The sequence below is a fragment of the Malus sylvestris genome, chromosome 15, assembly GCF_916048215.2.
Source record: "Malus sylvestris chromosome 15, drMalSylv7.2, whole genome shotgun sequence".
NCBI lineage: Eukaryota > Viridiplantae > Streptophyta > Magnoliopsida > Rosales > Rosaceae > Malus > Malus sylvestris.
The window spans coordinates 46,854,810-46,880,346 of record NC_062274.1 but is presented as its reverse complement, the minus strand read 5'-3'; the positions used below and the strand labels follow the sequence as shown (position 1 = coordinate 46,880,346).

The following is a 25,537-nucleotide window of genomic DNA, read 5'->3' as shown; positions in this document are numbered from 1 at the left end:
CCAACCAAGCGATCAAAAGTACGCCCAGTACTCCAAAATTATTCGGCAACCTGCCGCTATTACCACCAACCAGGTGATCAAAAGTACGCCTAGTACTCCAAAATTATTCGACAACCCACCGCTATTACCACCAAACAGGTGATGAAATGTACAACCCATACTCTAATATCATTTGGCAACTAACCATTCATGCCACCAACCAGGTGATGAAATGTATAACCCGTACTCTCCTTCATGCCACCAACCAGGTGATCAAAAGTACGCCCACTACTTCAAATTATACATGAGCATAACTCATGTCAATCATACATAAACATTCATGAACATCACTCATATCAATCATACATAAACATTCATGAGCATCACTCATGTCAACATCCATGAGCATCACTCATGTTAAACAACATAAACATTCATGAGCATTACTCATGCTAATCAGCTTCAAAAGCTTCATTTACAAAAGCTCTAGCTTCAAAAGCTTCATTTACAGAGCTCCAACTTCAAAGTTTCACTTGCAAAGCTTCACCTACAAAGCTTCAGTGCAGGGTATACAAATACCACCTCCGAACAACCGCCACTTCGGCCCATACATGGATTCAATTTGAAGTCTCCAGCCAACAGACTCTATTGACCGAAGACTTGGGAGACTACACTATACACCATATATTGGGCCTCAACTGGGCCTCATGAAAAATACTTAGGGGACTTAGCCCATTATTTATGTATTAAGGAGCGAGCCCTTATTCTATAAAGGGACTCCCTCACTTTCATTAGAGAGCACCCATTATTCATGTACTGAGGAGTGAGCCCTTATTTTATAAAAGGGACTCCCTCACCTTCATTAGAGAGCAACGCCGCCAGCTGAGCAACCGCCTCGCCGCGAGCATCACTCCTAGCCCATCACTTATGTATTGAGGAGCGAGCCTTTATTCTAAAAAAGGGACTCCCTCACCTTCATTAGAGAGCAACGCCGCCAGCTAAGCAACCGCCTCGCCGCGAGCATCACTCCTAACCCATCACTTATGTATTGAGGAGCGAGCCCTTATTCTATAAAAGGGAATCCCTCACCATCATTAGAGAGCATCAACTCTAGCCTATCATTCATGTATTGAGGAATGAGCCTTTATTCTATAAAAGGGACTCCCTCACCTTTAAACACCACAAAGCCGAGCCAACCAAGGCAACATAAGCCACGAGCCGAGCAGCCTCGCAGCATGTGCTACTTCTAGTTGAGCATCATTTCAAATTGAGCACTGCCTCATATCGAGCATCAGTTCAAGACAGCATCTAGTTACTTCAGCCCACACATGGACTGAATTTCAAGTCTCCAGCCAAAAGACTTTTTTTACTGAAGACTTGGGGGACTACTGTTTATACCATACTTAGGGCCTCCGTATTTAGACCTCGTATAAATACTCGGGGGACTCAAATGTAATTACGTAATAAAGGAAGGGGCAAATATGCAATTAGGGGAGGAGCCCTTATTCTATAAAATGGCCTCCTCACCCTCACAACCCCTAAGCCTCTCCTATCTAGAGCAAAGCTCTCACACTCCCTTCCTCATAAATACTCTCAGAGAAATACAATCAGTGTGGACGTAGCCCAAACCTTGGGGTGAACCACGATACATCTTGCGTTATTTACATTCCATGCAGATTCACGGTCGGATTTACGTTATTCCTAGACCTCCGGTTGTGTGCATCAACAATTTGTATTTAAACTAATCCTTATTTCATCATTTAAAACAAGTTTTGAAAATGTTTTAGAATTGTGAATTAAAATAAAAAGATATAAAATAATTAAAATTGATTTTAATGAAAACTTGGCAACAAAGAGAAAATAAAATAGTTTTGGAAAAATCAAATGTAAAAAGCCCTAGGGTTTAGCCGTCGCCATTAACAATCCTATGTAGTTCTACCAATTACTTATGAATTATACAAGTAACTTTGAAGGTTAGGTTTTTCTTATGCATATTCTCCTTGTGATATCAGGCAAGAACTTATATCTAACATGCAATGGGTCTGTAATATTCAGATCAAATGTAAATATACAAGACTAATTAAGCTTAGCAAAATCCTTTTGAAAAACCATGCAACCCTTAAGAGCGTGATATTCGCCCTAAGTGAATTATAATTATCAATCACAAGAAGCCCTACTAAATCATTTGGAGATATTCCGACCGAGCTACAACCAATTACTTGTATAAACAATGTAATGGTGGCCAGTCATCAAGACATATAAATAGTTTAAACACGAAGATTAATAATTCAAAGAAAACATGCATAATTTCATAAGCAAATTGATAAGAAACTACATATTCATGCTAAGCTGGTGATCGCCCTAGCAAAAGGAATTTATTGAAAAAGCAAAATATTATTAAAAGACTGGATGGAAAACACCTTGAAAGAAAAATATATATCGTCAAAGCATAGCCAAGTTCTCCAGAATGATATTTAGAGAACACTAATGTACAATACACTATATTTAGAGTGCTTTATTCCTTATCCTACCTAAACAAGGCTTTCTAATAAATCTGGAAATCTAAGTAAAATAATAAAATAATAAATAATAGATTTCCTATTTAAACTCAAATTTGGACGATAGAAAGAATCAGACTTTTGACCAACCAAACCAACTTTGATTTGGTCCCAAAAGCTATCTTTTAAAAGCTTAAGACATCTTTAACAAATCATTTGAAGGAACCTTCTTCAAAATATGACATCTTGACCTTCAAAATACCCAAAACGTCCAGAAATGTCAATTTAGGAAAGCTAAGCGCTGGACCTTTTCTTCTTCACCACGGTCAAACGGCTGTGGATTAAATTTTGGAATTTTGATATAATCATCACAGATCTACTCCAATTGGAATTACTCCAAAATTTCTTCATTTGATCACTTTTTGCTCAAAGTAGATTTGCATGTCGTACAATTGAAATATATAACAAAGAATCAAAATTCAACCAAAATAACCATAAATAATAACTAAAAATAGGACAAAATATATTATAATATATAGTTTTCAAAGTTGGGAGTAGGGCCAATCGTAAAGTTTTAGAGTAGGCGATGAACCTCTCAGCAAATCACATAAAGAAGTTTTGTTATGATTATTTGAATTTTTTTTTTCTATAACTTATAGGTGGAAGGAAAACATTGTCATTTAGAATTATTAAGCAGTGAGATGAATAGGTCACATTTGAAAAAAAAAATATTACTCTTTTATTTTGGGAACGCTGAAATGAATTTAATTTTTATTCTCTGAAACAAGAATTGTGCAAATGATTTATAGCTTTAGTTGGTTATGCGTTTAGTTACTCGCTCCCCAATATTGCTTATGAAACGAAAATTAGCTCTTCGGCAGTGGTGTAGAATCCATTTTTTTAATTGATTTTTTCTCAAATGGCTAAAGATTAGCTCTTCGACAATGATTGCATGCGAGGCACCTACCCTCTTCCGAAAGGATGAGGACCATTACAGCCATAAAAGATTATGCGAGTCAGACTACACATCAAGACTCGAACTATAGCTGCCAAAAACAACCTACATTTTCCTAGATCTTTTTATTTGTCTGGCTACTTCTGAACATGGGTATCTATATAGTTACTTGGTAGTTTGTGTTAACCTTCAACCTTTGAAGAACATCAATGGAGTTTTCTATGTAATCTAGAGAGAGAGAGAAGGAATTTGAGAGAGAGAATTATAGCTGAAATATCCTTTTGTATTCAATGAATTCTTCTTACAATACATAATACAAGTATATATACATGTGACTTCCTTACACATTAAGTAATCTCTACTAATTGTTTTAACTACCATAACCACCTTATTCCTTCATCTTTTGACACTTGTCATGATCTGACAGTTCTTTATCTTTACATCCCCCCTCAATCATATGCTTGGAGGAACCAAGCATAAGATTAGAACAATGATGCTGAAACAAAGGTGCAGACAGTCCCTTTGTTAATATATCTGCAAACTGTTCTTTTGATGACACATGATGCATAAGAAGATCTCTGTGAATGACTCGTTCCCGCACAAAATGATAGCCTATTTCAATATGTTTCACTCTTGAATGAAAAATAGGATTAGACAATAAGGCAATCGCTGAGATATTGTCATAATAAATGACTAATGCAATGAAAATTGGGACACACAGATCATATAATAACTGCCTTATCCATCATGCTATCTCAGCCGCTGCTATGGCCAATGCTCTATATTCTGCCTTTGTGGATGACCTGGAAACAGTATGTTGCTTCTTCGATGCCCAAGAGATTGGACTCAAACCAAAATAGACAATGTGACCAGAAGTAGATCGTCGATCATTTGGGTCACCTGCCCAATCTGCATCACTATAGGCCTGTAATTGCAACTTTCCAGTTTGAAACTGAAGACCATAATGCAAAGTGCCACTGAGATATCTTAAAATGCGCTTGACAACTACAACATGGGAGTCCATAGGGTTATGCATAAACTGGCATCATTGATTGACAAAGAAAGCTATGTCAGGCCGTGGAAATGTCAAGTATTGCAAGGCTCCTACAATGCTTCGATACTGGTGTGAACTGTGATAAGGAGTACCCTCTGATTTAGACAACCTATGATAGGGCAAACATGGTGTGACACAAGGTTTTGAATCTTGTAAATCAACCTTTTCTAGCATATCCTTGATGTACTTAGTTTGTGAAACAAAGAGACCATCAGGCTGATATGTGATCTGCAACCCTAAGAAGTAGTGTAAATGTCCCAAATCTTTCATGTCAAACTCCTTAGTTAAAGCTATGATAACTGCATCAATCAATTGAGATGAGCTTCCAGTTAAGATAATATCATCCACATATAAAAGAAGAACCACAGTACCATGATGAATGTGATACACAAACAATAATGGATCTGTCAGAGAAGCTTTAAATCCCAATATTGTTAAGAAACTTGTAAACTTTTCATTCCAAGCTCGGGCAGCTAGTTTTAAACCATATAGTGACTTGTGAAGTTTGCAAACATAATTAGAAAGATGATATGAACTTTCAAAGCCCTGTGGTTAAGACATGTACACTTCTTCGTGCAGATCTCTATGAAGAAATACATTATTCACATCCAATTGTCTCAATGACCAGTTAAACTAAGCTGCTAATGCCAAAATTAACCTAACAATGGTAGGTTTTACTATAGGACTGAAAGTCTCACTATAATCCACACCTTCATATTGGTTATAGCCTTTTGCAACTAACCGGGCTTTATATCTTGCCACTGAGCCATTGGGATTGGTTTTGATTCGATAAACCCACTTACAACCTACTAGATTTTTGGTAGGTGGCAATGGAACTATAGACTAAGTATGCTGAGATTTTAATGCAGTGATCTCTTCTTCCATAGCAACAATCCATTCTGGTATTTTACTAGTAGACTTAAAAGTTGCAGGTTCTGAAACTTGAACAGAAGACTTAACTGTAGCTGAAAACACCTTCTTCTTATATATGCCACTCTTAGATCGAGTTTGCATAGGTTGCAAGCTCACTGGAGGTATTGGAAGGACAACTGAAAGATTTTCAGGTTGAAAATCTGGATCAACGGGGATCAAGGACTGTGTAGTTTTTATAGGTAAGGAAGAAGGTGATGCATGAGGAATAGGATATTCCACAAATCCCAAAGTAGTAAGGGGAATGAACATGGAACTATCTGAGGCATTAGTGGGAGGAAAAGATGAAGACTCTGAGGCATTAGCAGGGATATCGGTGAAAACTCTGGAGCTCGAATTAGAATTGGTGAAATGATAGTATTATTAGAATTGACTAATGAATGATGGACTTGTAGTGATGTGGATGGAGTATGTGGTGATGCATTGTTGGATGTAATGATGAATGAATAAGGAAAGCTTGTCTCATCAAATAAAACATGTCTAGAAACATAGATTTTATTTGTAAGAGGATTGAGACAAAGATATCCTTTATATTGACTTGCATAGCCTATGAATATGCACTGTGAAGTTTTAGGTTGCAACTTACTAGAATTCAACTGTTTTAAAAGTGGGAAACAAGCACAACCAAAGACTTTAAGATGAGATATAGAGGGTGGTGTTCCAAACAAGCATTGAAAGGGTGAGGACATTTGTAGTGTTTGACATGCCATTCTATTGATGAGATAAACAGAAATGGCACAAGCATGAAACTAAAATTTATGTGGTAAGGATGCTGTTTGAATGAGAGTAATGGTTATTTCAAGTATGTGTTTGTGCTTCCTTTCAGCTAGACCGTTTTGTTAGGGAGTATAGGGACTTGACTTTTGATGAATTATACCCTTTTAGAGTAAGTATTGTTTGAATTTGTGTTTGGAGTATTCACCCCCACCATCACTTTGAAACACTTTCATAGTTGCAGAAAATTGAGTAACCAGAAAACTGACTTCACTTTTATTCATTAATAGGAAAATCTAGGTAAACATGGTACATTCATCCACAAAACTTACATAGAATTTGTAACCTTCAATGGAAACAGTGGATGAAGGACCCCAAGCGTCACTATGAATGACCGCTAGAGGTTGGAGAGTTTTATTTGCAGGAAACAGAAATGGAAGCTTAGCAAACTTGCCTTCCAAACACGATTTACAAACAAAAAACACATGATCTAAAGATGTAGGAATATGTGATTGTTTTAACATTTCAAAAGTGACAATGTCAGAAGGATGTCTTAATCTTTGGTGCGACAAATTTATTTTAACTTGACTACCAAGATAGCAGGTTTGTTGCTGAAATGATGCATTGTATTTTTGTGCTTAAGTTGTGAGATGTTGTGGAATGTGAAAGGGTATGGGATATAGACCTTCTCTACACAGCCCCTGAAGAATGATTCTCTATGTGATCTTGTCCTGGATCCAGAAACAAAACTCATCAAAACTGAACCTACATTTGTTATCTTTACATAGTTTATATATGGATAACAAATGTTGTGATAACTGAGGCACATGTAATATGTTCTTTAACTCAAAATCATACTTTGGGGTATGAAGAGTAATGGAACCTATATTAGAGATGGGCAAACCTGAGCCACTTGCAGTTGTCACAGTATCGGTGCTAGAAAATGGTGTTTCCATATTGAGGTTTGAGAGATCTGAGGTCATATGAGAAGTAGCCCCAGTATCAGCAATCCAGAACTGCTCTTGTGGTGCAGAAGGAGAAAATGTAGTGTGCATTGCACAAAGATTGGAAGGTGGTGATCTGCCTTGATAAGTGAAGTTTCCTCGATGATAGCATTGAACTGCAGTGTGTCCATATTTCCAACAGATTTGACACTGAACTTTAGAGGATGGTGCAGATGTAGAGGAGTGTCTTTGAAAGCAATCTGCAACCATGCGACCCCTTTTGTTGCATATCGGACATGTAGGTACTTCATAACCATGCTCAGGACAAATGGAGACATGAGGTTTGGCAAGTCCAAGGATGCCAGCACTCGAATTAAAAGAACCTGTGTTATACCGGGAATTGGAATAAAAGTTGTTCCTGCCCCTTCCACGTCATCGAAAACCATTTGAAGTATAACCACCATTGTAGTTTGATGAGGTACCATTATAGCCAATATTAGTTGAACCATAATTATATGGTTGTGATTGTGAGGGACCACTTGAAGAGCCTTCTCCTAGCATAAGAGCTTTGCCTTTGCTAGATATATCTTGTGCAACAATTGCAGTAACAAAAGACTCAGAAACCGAACCATTTTCAACAATTGCTTCCTCAGCCAATAATTGGGATCGAAATTCCTTTAGAGTGATGACATTCTCCTTGCCCCTTATAACTGTCCTGAAGGTATTATACTCATAAGACAAACCTTTCGGTGCCAATATCACAATATCATCATCCTCAAATATGACACCAGCTGCAGAGAGATGCTCTCTCACAACTTTAATGCGTTGCAAATATGTAGAAACTGAATTTGTTCCTTTCTTAATATTTTGCAGCCCTGTTTTTAACTGAAATATACTAGCTTTGGTCACAGTAGAGAACCCATCTTTTAGGTTAATCCACATATCATTAGCACTCAAACAACCAATCACACAAGACATAGCCGTAGGAGACAATGTGGCAATGATAAGTTGCATTAATGCACGATCATGCATTTTCCAAATCTGAAATTCATCTCAACACCTTCAGTGTTAGCATCTTCAACAAATCGAGTAGGACAGCATCGAGAACCATCCACAAAGCTTAAAATGCCATGGCTTTCAAGAAGCAATCGAAGTTAATAATGCCAAACAAGGTAATTTGTAGCATCCAGTTTGGCAGTAACAGAAGTAGACACATTTGTGATTAGATTCATGATTGGAGATTGAACAATGTTCAATTGTGCAGCCGTCACCATTGTTGTGCAAAATGTAAGAGAAATTCAAGGAGTTTTTTTTTTTTGAAGAAGAAGAAGAAGAAGAAATTGAAAATTCTAGGGTTTCAAAAGAAGTCGCAAGATTGCAGAAAAGCAGATCACAAATCAATATCAAGATTCAGAAAGAAATCATCAATTCAACATGTAAAGTCTGAGTCATACATTTCATCAAACAATTGGCGGCCATGGTTGCATACACTGTGCAGAGTGATGGAAGAAACGAGGCTCAACGCAAAACTTCAAAGATTGATGATAGCAGCAATGAACACCAAAGCAGAACACTAAAACTTCAAATATCGAGAGCGGAAGCAGCAAAAATCTTCATAATCAAAAGGTCGGCGAAGATAACATGTTAACCTTCAACCTTTGAAGAACATCAATGGAGTTTTCTATGTAATCTAGAGAGAGAGAGAGAAGGAATTAGAGAGAGAATTATAGCTTAAATATCCTTTTGTATTCAATGAATTCTTCTTACGGTACATAATACAAGTATATATATACATGTGACTTTCCTTACACACTAAGTAATCTCTACTAACTGTTTTAACTACCATAACCACCTTTTTCCTTCATCTTTTGACACTTGTCATGATCTTAGAGTTCTTTATCTTTACCGTTTGAAGTTTTAGATTTTGTATACTATAATGTTTCTCTTTCAAAAATTTATTGTGTCAAATTTGAATCTTCCCTCTTCATTGATATATATTGAAAATATTATGAGAAATGTAAAATGGGCAAATCTAAGACTCTTACTTACATTTAAATTATCACTAGCTAAGCTAAATAAAACATGTAATGAGGATATCAAATTATGTAGATCCATCGTTACCAAGTTAGGGTTTGACATTGGGCTTCTTTTGTTGACAAATTCTAAACAAAAACGGAAAAGGAAATTAAAATCCAAAGATGGACCTTAGTTTGAGTCCACGGAAAGCATGTCAATTGGCAGGTGAGCATATGTAAAAGCTTGTGAGCAAAGTATTGCCATTGCTAAATTTGGTATGAAAAAGCAATGATCGTCTGGACGTGTTACATATTTTTAGTCGGTTGTCGGCATGCGCAACTACTGCATGCCGGTGCGGGTGCTGCTCTAAAATGGTGCACCGACTTACAAGTTTTAGCAGCCAATCTTTGTCTGAACCACAACCGTGCCAACTCCCCAACCCCCACTATCCAGCAGACAAGCAAATAAATTGAAGGAAGGTATGCTGGTCGCTGGTCGCTGGTTGCTGGTTGCGTATGATATGAGTGCACCGATTGGGTGGAGTCCCGTGTCAATGATACAAAGATACGTAGAGGTAAATTAATACATGTCTTTTGTATTATGGTAAATGCCACCTTAATAGTGTAACCACGACATACAAGTTCTTCTTGTTGAATAAACGGTCCAAACAAGATTTAAGTTTCATATAAGTGAAAGAATGTGGAACGTAATTACTTGGACTACTAAATTTGTACATGAATCATATTGCTATACTGCTTCAAGTGTATCGACAGTCACAGTTCGAAGCAGATGGATGAATCGTTTAATTAGGCTAGTAATATATGATGGATTTTACTTACAGCCATTCTACACGAGTCAAACCAATTAGCAATTTGCAATTACGGTGGTTTAAAGTAGGTCTGGCAAAGGGGTTGTGTTTGTCATGTTCGTGTATTACCTGTTATTTTAATAGGTCGTGTTATTTTACTCGTTAAAATTAACAGGTAAAATGACCCGACACATTAAGAAATGAGAAAATTACAATTAAAATTAACGGTCATGTCATACTTTGTTCTTCATTATTGCAAGTATTGTCTTTAATGGTTTTTTCTAATTTTTTTTTTCGTCTCTAGAAATTCAAGTATGATTGAATCGAAATGTACTATTGTTCTTTAAAAATAAACATTGACATGCACCAATACAATTTATTCTCAAATTGAAACGTACATATCCTAAAGTAAAATGTATTCATACCGAACTAAATTGCAATGTACCCATGCCAAATTGAAATATACCCATATTGGCTTTAAATGTACTGATAGGTTTTAGGGTGAAACATAACTTGCCATTAACTTTTACATACTAAAATTATGAGAATATAAACATATCAGTAGCTTGCTAAGTATCTAAATAAAAAAATGAATAACATATCAAAATACTAATTTGTAAACAAATTTGAATTACATAATGTACTAATAATGTACCAAATTATTGGTATGCTATTTTTAATATATATGGGCATGTATATGTGTGTGTGTGTACTATGTAATATCATTTGGAGTACAATGATGCGTTTAAATTATCACCGTTTGGTTTTCTTTTCTTAAAAAATCGCCTTTTTTGCACCCACAATTGAACTTTTTTGTTTTGTTATTATAGAGATTTTATTCTTTTTGTTTTGTTTTAAATATATTGAATTAATGCGACAAAAATTAACAATATCTTCTTTTGCAAGATTTTAGGAATTTGTTATATATTGAATTTAATTAGTAAATTAATTATAATAATAATTTGTGTAATTTGAAATTTACTAATTAAAATTGTAGAAAAGTAGCGAGTTTGATCAAATCTTTAAAAGTCTTAAATGTTTAGTCTAAGAAATTCAAAAACCAAGCATCTAGATCGAATGCCTCTTAAGAAAAATATATTCTATAGAACTTGCACATACCACATTGCCACATAAATATATTTTATAGTGTGTTTTTTTAGTAGTTTAAAATTATAAATTAATATTGTTCTTGTCGTGTAATGGGTTACTTGACACACCCCGTCCCAAAGGAGGGCATGTTGGCCGTCACGTGAGAGTGACGTAACCATTTACACAGTTCGGAAGCTTTAAAGAATACAATTACTAAGATATAACACCCGAGGGTGAATCCTACTTTTGTGAATTCTGTCAGAACACCGTTGGATTCCTCGTGGCCACCAAAGCTCTGCTAACTTGAACCTGGAGGGGTGCAAAACAAAATTGAGTGGGTCAGCAAAACAAAGCTTTTCGAAAACCTTTCATTTAAAACATTTCTAACCCCTCGCCGTAAAACCTGTATACTTTCCCAGAAATTTATTATAAAAACATAAATATATAAATCATCAAAACTCAGCTCACCATCTATCAACATAACATTTCAGAAAGAATATGCCATGCCATGCCAAAATATAATATGAATGCATCGATATAAATCAGGTGAAATAATAAATCAACCGGAGACCCTACAGTGGTTCTGTACGGCTGATTCTATAGCTCAATATCCCATCCAGCCGGAGGCACCAATTGTGACATGTACGGCCCTGCCGGAGTCACCAACTGTGACATGTACGGCACTACACTGCACATAAGTCGGAACTACCTATAGTAGTCTGTACGACTAAGATGGTGAAATAATACGCTCTAGTGCTTCTCTCATCAATCATCTGTGCACATAATCTAAGGTCACCTACCAGTCGGAACCCCTCTAATGGTCTGTACGACTGGCATGTCGGAACCCTCTCATGGTCTGTACGACATGCACCTACTTCGATGCAAGGTGAGCGTGCGGTGCGGTGAATAATATAAGCACTAACACCAGGGGTGCAGGTTATGAGCTCTCAACACAATTCACATCAATAAATTGTATGAATAATGTAAAAACTCACATGTGCGTCCACAGCGTCAATTCACATATATGCATCAATTATCAATTCAAATATCTCATCAATTGCATGCATGGCATTTTAAAACATATTTTCATATAAATGCATTTTCTGGGAAAAACAGTAGTATATAAGTAATACGAAAACAAAACTGCCCACTCACCTGGAATTCGCCCTACAACTCCCTAGCATAACACATCAAGGCGTCATGACGATCGGCGCCTAGAACAATAATCAAATTCAACCTCAGAATTCATATCAATAGAATATAACTTATATAAAACACGTCACTACGCAGTTCGATCCGGAAGATCTGCAACTCAGATTTCCAATCCATAACTTCCAGAGGTCCACAATATATCCCTAGAACAACATCCTAAAATTTCCTTACCATCCAACGGTCGGATCTCCGGCAATTATCAAAACCAAGTGACGGTTAAAATTCTATATTATGGACTTACAACTCCAATTCCGGAAGATCCGTAAATCGGATTCCCGAATCCGAATCCGTAAGTTCCTATAATCCTCAATTATTACCTATTACGACGCATCAAAGTTTGGTGACGATCCAACGGTCGGATCGTCAATTCACATTTTCACCTATATGCAAAATAACTATAAAACGTTATTTAAAGCACCTAACCAACAATTCTTAATAACTTCTCATACGGTGCTCAAATTGGGTATATGAATATACCACAGTGACCTACTCGACGTCACGAACGTCGAGGAATTTTTAAAATAATTTTTTAGAGTCGCACGCGCCCCCACGTGCCGTGGGTGGCACAGACCTACGCGCGCCCACGCGCATCACCTTCAACCTCGCGACGCCGGAACAGTGCCACCGGCGCCGGAAACTAGGTAAACCTGCAACTCAGGTTTTCTCGGCCATTTCTTCACCATTTTGACCCAAATTTCTTCCTACATGCTCTAAATCAAGAGAGGAAGAAGTCCATACCTTAAAAAAAACCTTTAAAAACGTCTGAATCTCGTCGGAGCAATTTCCCAAAAACCGGTCACCTTGGGACTTCGTGATCCCGACGTCCAAATCGACGCAACTAAACACTCCGAGCTTCGTGGGAACCTCCTAGAGCTCGCTGTGAGCTTGGATCGTCCTAAAAACCAACAAATAAAAAGTTCATGAACAGTGCTTAATTCGGTGCTCGTGATTTCGACGTGATATCAAACGAGTTCTTACCTGAAATGGGTATGGATGTGCTCGTAGGGTCCTCACGAACACAATGGTGACTTTATAATCCTCGATCTGCAAAGTTTGCAAGGGTTTTGTTCTTTGTCCGTACGGTTCGAAGGAGAGAGAGAAACCGAGAGGGAGGAGAGAGAGAGTTCTATGAGAGAGAAAGGGTACGGGAGTGAGAGAGAAATGATAGGGTTGTGTGGTCCAAAATTGTACACCCAATCAAAACCAATTATCTCCTCACTTGCAAATGGTTCCAAATTAATAGGAACTTACCTATTTGGTCCACTTCCATAATTTTAACCACACACACTTACCACGAAAAATTCAACGTCTAAGGGCAACATCGTCTTTTCACGCCATCCATAATTTATTTCTGGGACGGGCTGTCACATTACCCACGTGTATACCTAGACCAACTCGTTATCTTAACAGGTGCTTATCAGCTTACCCAATAACGACCTAATTCACTACCGTGTCGATCTGAAACCTGTTAATTTTATGTCGTGTTAACAAGTCGTGTAAGAAATTGTCAGGTCTAGTTTTAAGGTTTTAAATGTGCAAATAGTAGACGGAAGTTTAATTATGGAGTTATCTAAAGTGACTATTGCTTTACGTTGTGACAAGTATAGGCATGTGGTCCAATATTCCAGTGGATAAAGTGTCATGTTTCCACTCATGTGTCCTGAGTTTGCAACTTCCTCTCACCTAAATTATTGTAATAGTTTCGAACCCTTCCCCTCCCCTTAAATATAATAGATAAAAAAAAAACATTGTGACAGGTATAGGCAGCCAATATTCACAGTTTTTAATTCAACAACTAAAGCTCCATTTAGACTAAAATTTAGAATCAATGCTCCAATTTTCTCAACTAAAAATGCTAATGGTTTTAATTTGACGTCATATACTGTCTCTCAATTTCTTCACCATCAATTATATAAATTTTCTTGACAATTTTTTTAATTTAAAGTTTGAAGAAACTTTGGGCAGTTAGCAAATTCTTATCTAAACTCTAAAAGTGTGTTTGTTATACTGAACTATCTCGGATTGAGCCGGCCTATCGATGGGTGGTAATCAAATTTTGAGATATAGGCGGTGGATGGGGCTGTCAGTGCAAAGAGATAGAGCAAGGGAGGGGGGAGAGAGAGAATGAGAGGATTGGTCATCGAGCAAGATGATGACGTGAGCATACAAAGCAAAGGTCTTAGCAGTTCTCTGCTTTTTGGGAGGTCTCTCTAAGACCGTCTAGCGAGGCCTTTGGTCGAGCTGATTCCCATATAATACCATTAAATTTAGTCCTTGCAAGTAACAAATACGAGACTACACTAACTTTTAATCATGTCCAGTCGGTGAAGGATAAGGGGGCCAAACAAACGCACCCCAATAGGCTAGCAAAAATGCATGAGAAAGAATGTTAGAATATAATTAATTAAACAAAAAATCCTCTTCCTAATTTTAAGAATGGAATTTATATTTGTATTTATATTAAGATTCCTTCCACATATAAATTTTGTCAATCCTATATATACTGTAACATTTGTAAGTTATTAATTCAGAAATCCATAATTCTACACGACAAACTCAACTTGTATGTGAGGTGTATCTGAGGCTCCCCCTCCACGTTTGTATTTCTTTTAGTGATTGAATACAATTGTCCTCATACCAAGGGTAAAAGAAAACAAATAAATTTATTATCGAATAGGGATTTTATCAAAAAATACTCCTCTTCAAATGTTAGACAAATATCGAGAGAGAGAGAGAGAGAGATGGTGTTAGATATTAAACCTTAATGGCGATGCTACATGAGAGTGCTATCCATAGGGTAAATTAATTATTATTATCCAAAAGAAAATGAATACCGGTATTTATTGTTCTTCCAAAAGAAAATGAATACTAGTATCTAATTAAGCAAATGGTGACTTTAGATGAAATCCCTATTTATCAACGTTCTTTGATTGAAATCTTTTGGTTTTTAGTTTTCGTTCGAAGTCACTGAAATTAATGCAATAATCTATTTCTGTGTAGGCTATTATAATTTTAAATTAAAATTGGATATTTGATATTTGTATTTACTTATATTAATGAGATTTTAAATAAAATTCATGATTTGTGGGATTGAAACAACGTAAATCCGACCGTGAATCTGCAAGTAATGTAAATAACACAAGATGTATCGTGGTTCACCCCAAGGTTTGGGCTACGTCCACACTGATTATGTATTTATCTGAGGGAGAGAGAGAGCTCTGAGAGTGAGAGCTTTAAGAAGGTGAGGAGCCTTAGGAAATGGCCTCCCCTAATTGTGAGGGTGAGGGGTCCTTTTATAGAATAAAGACTCCTCATTTATTACATATTTGCCCCTTCCTTTATCACATAATTACATTTAAGTCCATCGAGTATTTGTACGAGATCTAAATACGAGGCCCTAAATATGGTATAAACAGTAGTCCCCCAAGTCTTCAGTCAAGAGAGTCTTTTAGCTGGAAACTTGAAATTCAGTCCATGTGTGGGCGGAAGTAACTAGATGTTTTTTTAAACTGATGTTCGATATGAGGCAGTGCTCAATCTGAAATGATGCTCAACTAGAAGTAGCACATGCTGCGAGGCTGCTCGGCTCGTGGCTTATTTTGCCTTGGTTAGCTCAACTTATGGCGTTGAAGGTGAGGGAGTCCCTTTTATAGAATAAAGGCTTACTCCTCAATACATAAATATGGGCTAGAGTTGATGCTCGCGGCGATGCGGTTGCTCAGTAGGCAGCGATGCTCTCTAATGATGGTGAGGGAGTCCCTTTTATAGAATAAGGGCTCGCTCCTCAATACATAAGTGATGGGTTAGGAGTGATGCTCACGGCGAGACGGTTGCTCAACTAGCGACATTGCTCTCTAATGAAGGTGAGGAAGTCCCTTTTATAGAATAAGGGCTCGCTCCTCAATACATGAATGATGGGCTAGAGTCCCCCAAGTATTTTTCATGAGGCCTAGTTGAGGCCCAATATATGGTACATAATGTAGTCCCCCAAGTCTTCGGTCAATAGAGTTTGTTGGCTGGAGACTTCAAATTGAATCCATGTATGGGCCGAAGTGGTGGTTATTTGGAGGCGGTATTTGTATACCCTGCACTGAAGCTTTGTAAGTGAAGCTTTGAAGCTGGAGCTCTGTAAATGAAGCTTTTGAAGCTAGAGCTTTTGTAAATGAAGCTTTTAAAGTTGTAGCTCTATAAATGAAGCTTTCGAAGCTAGAGCTTTTGTAAATGAAGCTTTTGAAGCTGATTAACATGAGTGATGCTCATGAATATTTGATTGACATGAGTGATGCTCATGAATGTTTGATTGACATGAATGATGCTCATGGATGTTGACATGAGTGATGCTCATGAATGTTGACATGAGTGATGCTCATGAATGTTTATGTATGATTGATATGAGTGATGCTCATGAATGTTTATGTATGATTGACATGAGCAATGCTCATGTATAATATGAAGTACTGGGCGTACTTTTGATCACCTAATTGGTGGCATGAATGGCTAGTTGCCAAATGATATTAGAGTACGGGTTGTACATTTCATCACCTAGTTGGTGGTAATAGCGACGGGTTGCCGAATAATTTTGGAATACTGGGCGTACTTTTGATCACCTGGTTGGTGGTAATAGCAGCAGCTTTGCCTTTTTTTTTAATTTTTATTACCCTCTGATGGGGGTTTATACAGATGTCTCCGAAAGATAGGAAAAATACATCACATCATACAAAAACAAGAAAAGCAAATCACATCATTCTGATGAGGTGTTTATTCCTTGCTTTTACTTTCTCTTTTGCTTTCTCTTTTGCTTTGCTTTTGCTTTTGTTTTTGTTTCCCATTGCGCCTCTCTCTGTCTCATCCCTCCTGGCCCTGCTCCATTTTCTTGTGCACATATAATAAGCTGACTCTTCCTCTTTTTTCTTTTTTCTGTCTGTCTGTGCACTTCTGTCATGCATGTGCACCTAATTAATCTTTACAGTGTCTCTGAGCCAAGAGGAGTGAGTAGAAACAATGGAGTTAGATCAGAGACCCCATTGCACCAAAAGCTGCAGCTTCATTGTCACCTCCACGTGAAGCCCATCCTGTATCTGTAACAAATTATCTATAATAATTAATCGACAAATACAGTGATACTAATAGAGTCACACATGGAATCATGACCCTTGACCACGATTGCTTGATACTGAAGGCTGTTGAATAAACCATTGGATGCTGAGGCCCGCACACCCATGTAGAGTGAGGTATTATCGGGTCATGAGGGATGGGGATGTTGGACCAGTAGTCGGCCCACCTGGGGTCGTTCTTGTAGTCATAGGTCGCCGCTCTCTTGAGCTACTGTAGGTTCTGAAGCTCCTCAGAGCCGAGAAGAATTATCACGCCGCATTCGCACCGCTCGACTCAAAGCCGAGAAGAATCCCCACTACCATGATTCACTGCTGTCACTGCCAGGACCTGGCTCAACAACTGACTTTTCCTCATATACATTCGGAGGCCACACGCAGGCAACTGCAGCGCCATGCATAGCCGACGTGCCGCCAGTACAACTCGCACTCGCCTTCTCCGACGAGGCCAAAGTGGTCGATTTCTGGGGAGCTCAATTCGAGCTCGTTCCTCCGAGTCGATTTGATTTAAACCTCTGCTGGAATCGACGATATTTATCGTCGGGATGTCGAGCTGCGACAGTGCTCGTTGATTTCCCGTTCGATTTTCTCTGATGGACCTCTTTGTCGTCGTATCCGGTGACGGCGATGACCAGACAGCACCCCATTTGAAAAGATTCGAACTTTCAATCGAGAATGCTTGAAGGATTACATTTTTGTTCTCTCTCTTCTGGAGATTCCTCTTATGAGAGAGAAAGTGAGAGCTTTGGTTTGAAGGTTGTGAAACAAACTAGATAGAGAGAGGGATTTTTCAGAGGGGGTGTCCCTTGGGTTTTGCAGTGACTTTGGTTCATGGGTTTCTACAGATTCACAGCGGAGGTGAAAAAAATGAAAGAGAACCGACACAGCTTTTCGTGTCGTTTCCCACAGACGGCGCCAAATGTTGATGCACAAAACCGGAGGTCTTGAAACAACGTAAATCCGACCGTGAATCTGCAAGTAATGTAAATAACACAAGATGTATCGTGGTTCACCCCAAGGTTTGGGCTACGTCCACACTAATTATGTATTTATCTGAGGGAGAAAGAAAGCTCTGAGAGTAAGAGCTTTGAGAGGGTGAGGAGCCTTAGGAAATGGCCTCCCCTAATTCTGAGGGTGAATGGTCCTTTTATAGAATAAGGACTCCTCATTTATTACATATTTGCCCATTCCTTTATCACATAATTACATTTAAGTCCCTCGAGTATTTGTACGAGATCTAAATACGAGGCCCTAAATATGGTATAAACAATACTTATATAAAAAAGTATAATTTATCTTAATGACATGAATTGTCATTAAGATATATTATATTTATATAAACCCATGATTTTTCATTACTTATATAAATGATACTTTACATGCAAAAAATTGGTAATCTTTATGGTACATTTTATATACAAAAAGTTGGAACATTTTATACAAAAAAAGGTGGTACGTTTTATATGAAAAAATGGGTACATTTTACCTAAAAAAAGGATACCTACAAAAACAAAAATTGGTACATTTACATATAACAAAGTGGTACATTTTTAAAGACAAATAGGTACATTATTAATAAATTATTGGTACAAATAAAAGGTTAAATGAAAAATGACAAATAAAGATGTAGTGAATAGTACCACAGAAAGGTAAAAATATAGTTTTTCGTTAAAAGTGAACAGTACAGAAAGTGTTTCGTTAAAACTCTCTTAAAAAATGAGTACAAATAAAAGTTTGAAAATATAGAAAATAAAATTGGTATAATTAAAAAAAGGGTTGCAAATTAAAAATAGGTACAAACTAAAAATAAAAATATATGATTCAAAATTTAGCCATAAATATGTGTGTGTGTGTGTGTGTATCTAATGTAATATTTCTAACACTAAATGAATATATTTAGAAAATAAAATTTAATTATCTTGACATGTAAAATATTTTATTACTAAAATAATTAATGATGTTAATTAAAACCAAGAAACCTTAAATAAAAATTAAAAATAAATAAAATTTTAATTAATTAAAAAAAAAGGAATGAAAATCTAATTTTTCCTTAAGCAAAATATCCAATATTTCGGGACCGCAACTAATTTATATGCCAAAATAGGATTTACCTTCTCATGGGCATTCCTTCTTTTGGACGCAAGGAAGGACACATTGTAACAACGGCAGCGGCAGCGGCATCAGCATAACACGAAGGGGAAGGAGGATTCTCTCCCCTTCTTTCCTTTTCTATTTGAAAAGTTACGGTTTAGCCACGTTAATATTTTATATTGATTTTTTTCATAAAAATAATAAAATAAAAAATAATATGTGAAAGAAAATGAGAGAATGGAATAGGAATAGGAGAAGAGAAAATCTCCCTTCAAGAGCTCAGCTGGTACTGGTAGTGTGGTCTGTCCAAGTGTCCAGATCATGACGCCGTGTGGTCCACTTAATTTGTTGTTTTGCTTTTGCATTTAAATTGGTTTTGAAATTGGATAAAAGTAGACCAATCTTTTCTGATTTGGGGAAAGTGACAAATCCAAAGTTCCAAACCCAATAATGTATACACAAATGTGGATTGATATCTAAGCAAAATGATAAGGAACTTTGAACCCCCCTTTGATCAAGGCTTAAAAGCATGCCATCCCTTCGAAGCTTCAATTTAGCACATGAAAATTGAACCACCAAACTATCTATTTAGTCTCGTGTCATCTCTTTCTTACATTCAATCTTGTTGAGCTTTAGGGTAAAGAAATCGTGGAGTCAAAGTAAGTGACTTGAGACTCCACAACGTTTTAGATTCACAAGTTCATTTATGCACATATGACTTTCTTTCTTTCAATCAATGTCGATCAACCATTCTTTTTTTTTTTTTTCTTTTTCTTCCTAGATAGAGGGGTAGCTTTAAAATGTTATGTCATTCTTTGTCCTGTTAGGCCATACTACAAGGAGTTTTTGAGTTTTTAGGGCAACTTTCTAACATGATGGAGTCTCATTGTCTTGCAAAATTAATCAAATAGGCCACTTGTCTGATCGGCCTCACCAAGATGTTATCTTACGATCGCAGATTATTTTTCCCTGCTAATTACTATTTCTACAATGCCATGTGTCATTTTATATGATTACTATGTGTGTATCTATTTCACACCACGATCTCTACGTGCTATGTGTCAAGCCATCTCCAACCAAAGGTTATATGTCACTTTTATCCCGCAAATGTGCAAAGTTCGTCTCCAATAAAGGCTTATTTCTTAGTTAGCAAGGTCTATATTTTAATATACAGTGTTTGCTATAAGTAGCCTTCTGGCCGACTTTTTATGTAACTTTTGTAGAGGTTGCGTTAGGCTTCTTATCTCTTTCTTCTTTCTCTAAATACAACTATTATTGTATAACCCTGTACAACTGTAGATGGAAAAGATATAGTCGAGATTATACATGAAAAATAATCTTTTAAAGAGAGGAATCACAGCCCTCCGCCCTCTATAGCCCCTACATTGTTGGCGATGACTTCATGTCACATATGTGTTAATCTCTCCCGATTAATAACCTTTTTTATAAAAATAAAAAAATAAAAAAATAAAAAAATCAATTGTACACAACCATGTGTTCTGTCATATAACGTTCATGCCTCTTTTGGCGCAATAAATTATGTCTCTCTTTCATTATTTAGTTTTTTTTTTTTTTTTGAAGAAAATGATATACAAACTTTGTTTAATTATGTTTGTTGTTTTCGTTTAATTAATCTAATGACCAAAACAAAAAGGTAACGCATGACAAGCTAAATTAGTTCTTTTATAAATTACTTAGCGAGAGAAAAACAACATAGTAGGAAGTCGGCAAAATTGCACAATGAAGGCTAACGTGCCATATTACCTACTCAATTGCCTTGTAAAAAAGAAAATTGTGATTCCAAATTATTAAGCAAAACAAGTAAAATTCTATTTTATTATTTTCTTCAATCTGTAACGTCTACTTTTACTTTTTAGTTTTGTTATCATCCTTCACATAGGATCATTTAGTATTAAAGAAAAAAAAAAGATGTGGAGTCTCATTTGCCTATCATAGTATTGTAAGATCATCTCCAACCGAATGGGTTATGTTTAGTCCCCGTCCAGATTATAGCCTTATAAGAAATTATTTTTTAATGAATAGTGTTAGGCCATATTTCTATATTATCTCCAACTGAAGAAAGTTATTTCTTAGCCTACTCAATAATTTATTATTTTAAGTTTGTTCTTTAATTTTATTGGTTAATTTTTTGAACATATTTTGAGTGCCACTTTAAGATGTGACCATGTGAAAGTTATTGAAAAAATTAAGGGAATGATTATTAGAAGGGGTAAGAGAGGGGTGTGTATGAAAAAAGTGTTTGAAGTGAATAGAATATGAAGAATTGAAATAAAATGAGGTAAGATAGTATGGAATGATGAAAAAGATGTAAAATATGGTGAAATGTCTTAGGTATTTATAGGGAAAAAAATTAGAATTTTTTTTTTTTAATTTCATCTTAAAAAAAATTCTAGCTGGACCCAACCAAAAGAGTTGGCTGGCTGGCTAAGGACTGGTTTGGTATTGCTGTGTTTTGAAAAAAAACTGCTGTGAGAATAAGCGGCTGTGCTGTGAGAATAAGCGGCTGTGAAATAAATCAGCATAGTGTTTGGTAAACTTTTTTGTAAAAGTGCTTTTGGAAAAAAAAAAAAAACAGTTTGATAGTGGGTCTTTTCATTAAATGAGCACTGTAGCTCCGTGTGCTTTGAAAAAAAACTAGTTTTCCAAAGCTACAAATAGCAGCTTCAGCTTTTTCCTTTGCTTTCAGCTTATTCTCACAACAGCTTCCAAAATAAGCCTTTTTTTTTTAGTTTACCAAACACCTAAAACCCTCACAGCTTTTTTTATGGGTGTTTTTTTTTAAGCACCTCACTCCCAAACCATCCCTAAAAATGGCCAACCTGCTGTGCATATGACTAAATTTTGGCCCGGTGAGTCCTAAGATTTTTTTGCTCAAACCTCTATTGGAGATAAATTTTATGTAAAAAAAAAAAAAAGTAATTCTTCGGCCTAAAACCTTATAGTTGGCTCGGTTGGAGGTGACCCAAGTAACCTTGCCTAGAATATTTGGTTTTCACCTAAGTGGCCCATCAAAATTTGATTTGTCAACTCAATTGCGAGATGCTCTAATGCTAATTGTAACTAGAGAGAAAAAACAAAGTAAAAAAGGCATCCCCCATTGCCCAAAACCATAACCATCAACGACAGTCGCTTTCAATCCACTCGGTCGGACGGGAAGGCAGGCCTTCAAACTCAAACCCTCTCTCTCTCTCTCTCTCTCTCTCAAACTTTGAACGAAGTAATAGTAAGGCGGTGCCAAGCAGCTTGAGCCAACCAATACCCATTCTCTTCTCATTTTCCTCAATGACTGCTCTCTCTCTCTCATGTGTGATGTGTGGACCATAGTCTAGCTCTCCCAACCAGCGGCGCCATTAGTCTTAACTTGGTTTCCAAGCTCACCCACCTCCCCCTTCTCTCTCTCCCTCTCCCTCTCCCTTCCCAGTCTCCACTGCATCCATAGCCATATCATATCGTAACATTTCATCCACATCCCAAATTTTTTTATAAACAAATCCAAACACCCACCTCTCCCCTTCTCTCTTCCACTTCTCCCCTATCAACTGCATAGCCCCCAAAATCCTCCCTCTCCTTCCTCTTTATTTTATTCATATCTCCCCAAAACCCACCAATCATTTACCTTGTTTCAGTTCAGCAGCTAGACAGAGATATATATATATATATATATTAGAAAAAAAAAAAAGCAAAAACAAAAGAGAGAGAGAGAGGATCAACAAAGATGAAGGGTGAATATGTTGACAGCAAGAGTGAGTCCCAAACCATCTTCTCCAAGCTTCACCACCAAAACCTCCACCATCCCCACCCCCAACACCCCCACTTACACCACGCCCACCAATTTTCCAACCCTTTCCAAGTCATCCCCCACCGTGAATGCCAAACCTCCGAAGAAGAAGACACCAGCCGAACCAGCAGCGGCACCGCCACCGTCACCAACACCAACCCATCTCCCCACAACCCCCACCCCACCTCCTCCGCCGACCCCATCAACAATAACAACCCTTCTGCCGACGGAGCCACTATTGAAGTCATCCGACGGCCCCGAGGCCGCCCACCTGGCTCCAAAAACAAACCCAAGCCCCCCGTCATCATAACCCGCGACTCCGAGCCTCCAATGAGCCCCTACATTCTCGAAGTCCCCTCCGGAAACGACGTCGTCGAAGCTGTCTCTCGCTTCTGTTCTCGCAAAAGCATCGGGCTCTGCGTTCTCACAGGCTCCGGAACCGTGGCTAATGTCACCCTTCGCCAGCCGTCAACTACGCCAGGCGCCACCGTCATTTTTCACGGCCGTTTCGACATCCTCTCCATCTCGGCTACTTTCCTCCCCCACTCGTCGCCGTCTTGCCCCGTCTCCATCCCCAGCGGCTTCACCATCTCTCTGGCGGGCCCGCAGGGTCAGATCGTTGGAGGCCTCGTGGGCGGGGCCCTTATCGCCGCCGGAACGGTTTACCTAGTCGCCGCATCGTTTAACAATCCTTCTTATCATCGCCTCCCCGTGGAAGATGAGGTGGTCAGGAACTCTGGCTCGGGTGAGGTCCATTCGCCGCAGTTGTCTGGGGGTGCAGAGAGTGGAGGACACGCGCCGCAGCCTTCACAGTCGTGTGGGATGTCCATGTACAGCAGTCAATTGCCTACTGATATAATATGGGCTCCAACTGCAAGGCAACCACCACCTCCGCCTTACTGAAAATGTTGATTAATTTTCTGTCTTTTTTTTCTCTTCTCCTTTTTTTGTTTTGTTTTTTATTTAATTTTATTTTCAGTGAGTACTCAGAGTAGTTACTGTTAATTTAGAAACTAGAAGCTGGTTTTTATTATTATCTGAGATTGGGTACTTAAAAATATTTAAGTTGTTGTCTAATTTCTATGTGAATTACCATTGCTGTTCCTATGCGATTTTGGTTATTTGTTTTGATGTAGGATTTTTAAGTGAAGCTAGAATTTAGAAGCTGTTTTTCTTATTAACTCATTACCATTTGCCACTTAATAATAGTAATTGTTACTTGTTAGGGAGCAGTTATTGACATTCTCTCATGGTAGTCATTCATCATGCTTCTCTCCCCATTCGAAAATGAAACACTGAAACGACGAGAAACGTGAAGCATGACTATGTTAGACTTCTAATATCAGTTATTTATGATTTAGAGTGCTAATTACCATTGTTATTCTATGCTATTTTAGTTTATGTTTAGATGATTATTGCAAGTGTAAGATTAATATATTTGGATGGGGGATATTAAACCATGCAGTATTTTTATGTGAATTTAGACTTTGGAAGCTGTTTCTTTTGTTATTTAATTTTATCAAATATTAAGTTGTTAATAATGTAGAGTGTTTGATAGGAAACTATTAAAACGAGAAATCTAATTATTTTAGAGTGCTAATAACGGTTTTCGATCTTTTCCATCTTTTGAGACGGAACTTGAATGCACTAGGGTTTCCAGTAAGGTATTTAATAATGCGGTCAGTTATGATATGTTACTGTGAAAAGATAACACAAAGCAGGGTCATTGGGTCTGTGTGACTCTCTGAGTCCTGAGTTTTTCTGCTGCTGCGGTGCTGTAAGCCTGTGGGGTGTCTTTAATGGGGTCTGGGCTGGCTATTGCCTCTTGGGCGGTGTCAAAAGTCGAAATCAAAATTCAAAAGTGCTTTTCTTTTTTGGCTTTTGATGGGGTTTTGGAAAGAGAGGTATGGAGGGGTTGGTTTTTAGGATTGCTTTGAAGTTTGGAGCTGATTGCTCAATGGCTTAATGGGAAGGAGGGGTTTCGAATGGGTAGCAGTACTATTCGATTCTGATGCTTTAGCTGTTTTCTGCTCTGGCTTTCTGCAGAAGCACCACTGGCTCAAAGATAATGCGTTATTTCTTTTTATTTGAGTTTTCTTAGCTTCTGAATTTTCTTGGCCAGTCCAGTCGGATCCTTTTCATACACTCATATCTAGATAGAGAGATTGCTTTCATTCTTTTATCCACTGGGTACTTAAATGGTCTCAGACGACAGCAGAAGAACACATGTATGTCGAGAGTAAATCCCACCATGGGAAGAAAGATTAATTTTGTGTGTGTTTATAAGTAGTTAGTTCTTCCTCTCCTATCTGGATAGGAAGGATACATATTAATGCG

The 25,537-nt window shown here is 37.5% G+C and overlaps 3 protein-coding genes across 3 annotated transcripts in view; 2 read left to right on the top strand and 1 right to left on the bottom strand.

Moving 5' to 3' along the window:
• Positions 1-25,537, top strand: part of LOC126601767 (uncharacterized) — a 40,435-nt gene that overhangs the window by 5,883 nt on the left and 9,015 nt on the right. The gene's annotated exons all lie outside the window — the stretch shown is intronic.
• LOC126603032 (uncharacterized mitochondrial protein AtMg00810-like) lies at positions 4,178-5,256 on the bottom strand. Its single transcript, XM_050269798.1, has 3 exons — positions 5,229-5,256; positions 4,649-4,890; positions 4,178-4,471 (listed from the first exon to the last, which is right to left on the bottom strand). The coding sequence occupies exons 1-3, from the start codon at positions 5,254-5,256 to the stop codon at positions 4,178-4,180; spliced, it is 564 nt and encodes a 187-aa protein (XP_050125755.1).
• LOC126601766 (AT-hook motif nuclear-localized protein 17-like) lies at positions 22,653-24,329 on the top strand. Its single transcript, XM_050268525.1, has one exon. It carries the CDS (start codon positions 23,138-23,140, stop codon positions 24,101-24,103), a length of 966 nt encoding a protein of 321 aa, XP_050124482.1. The 5' UTR covers positions 22,653-23,137; the 3' UTR covers positions 24,104-24,329.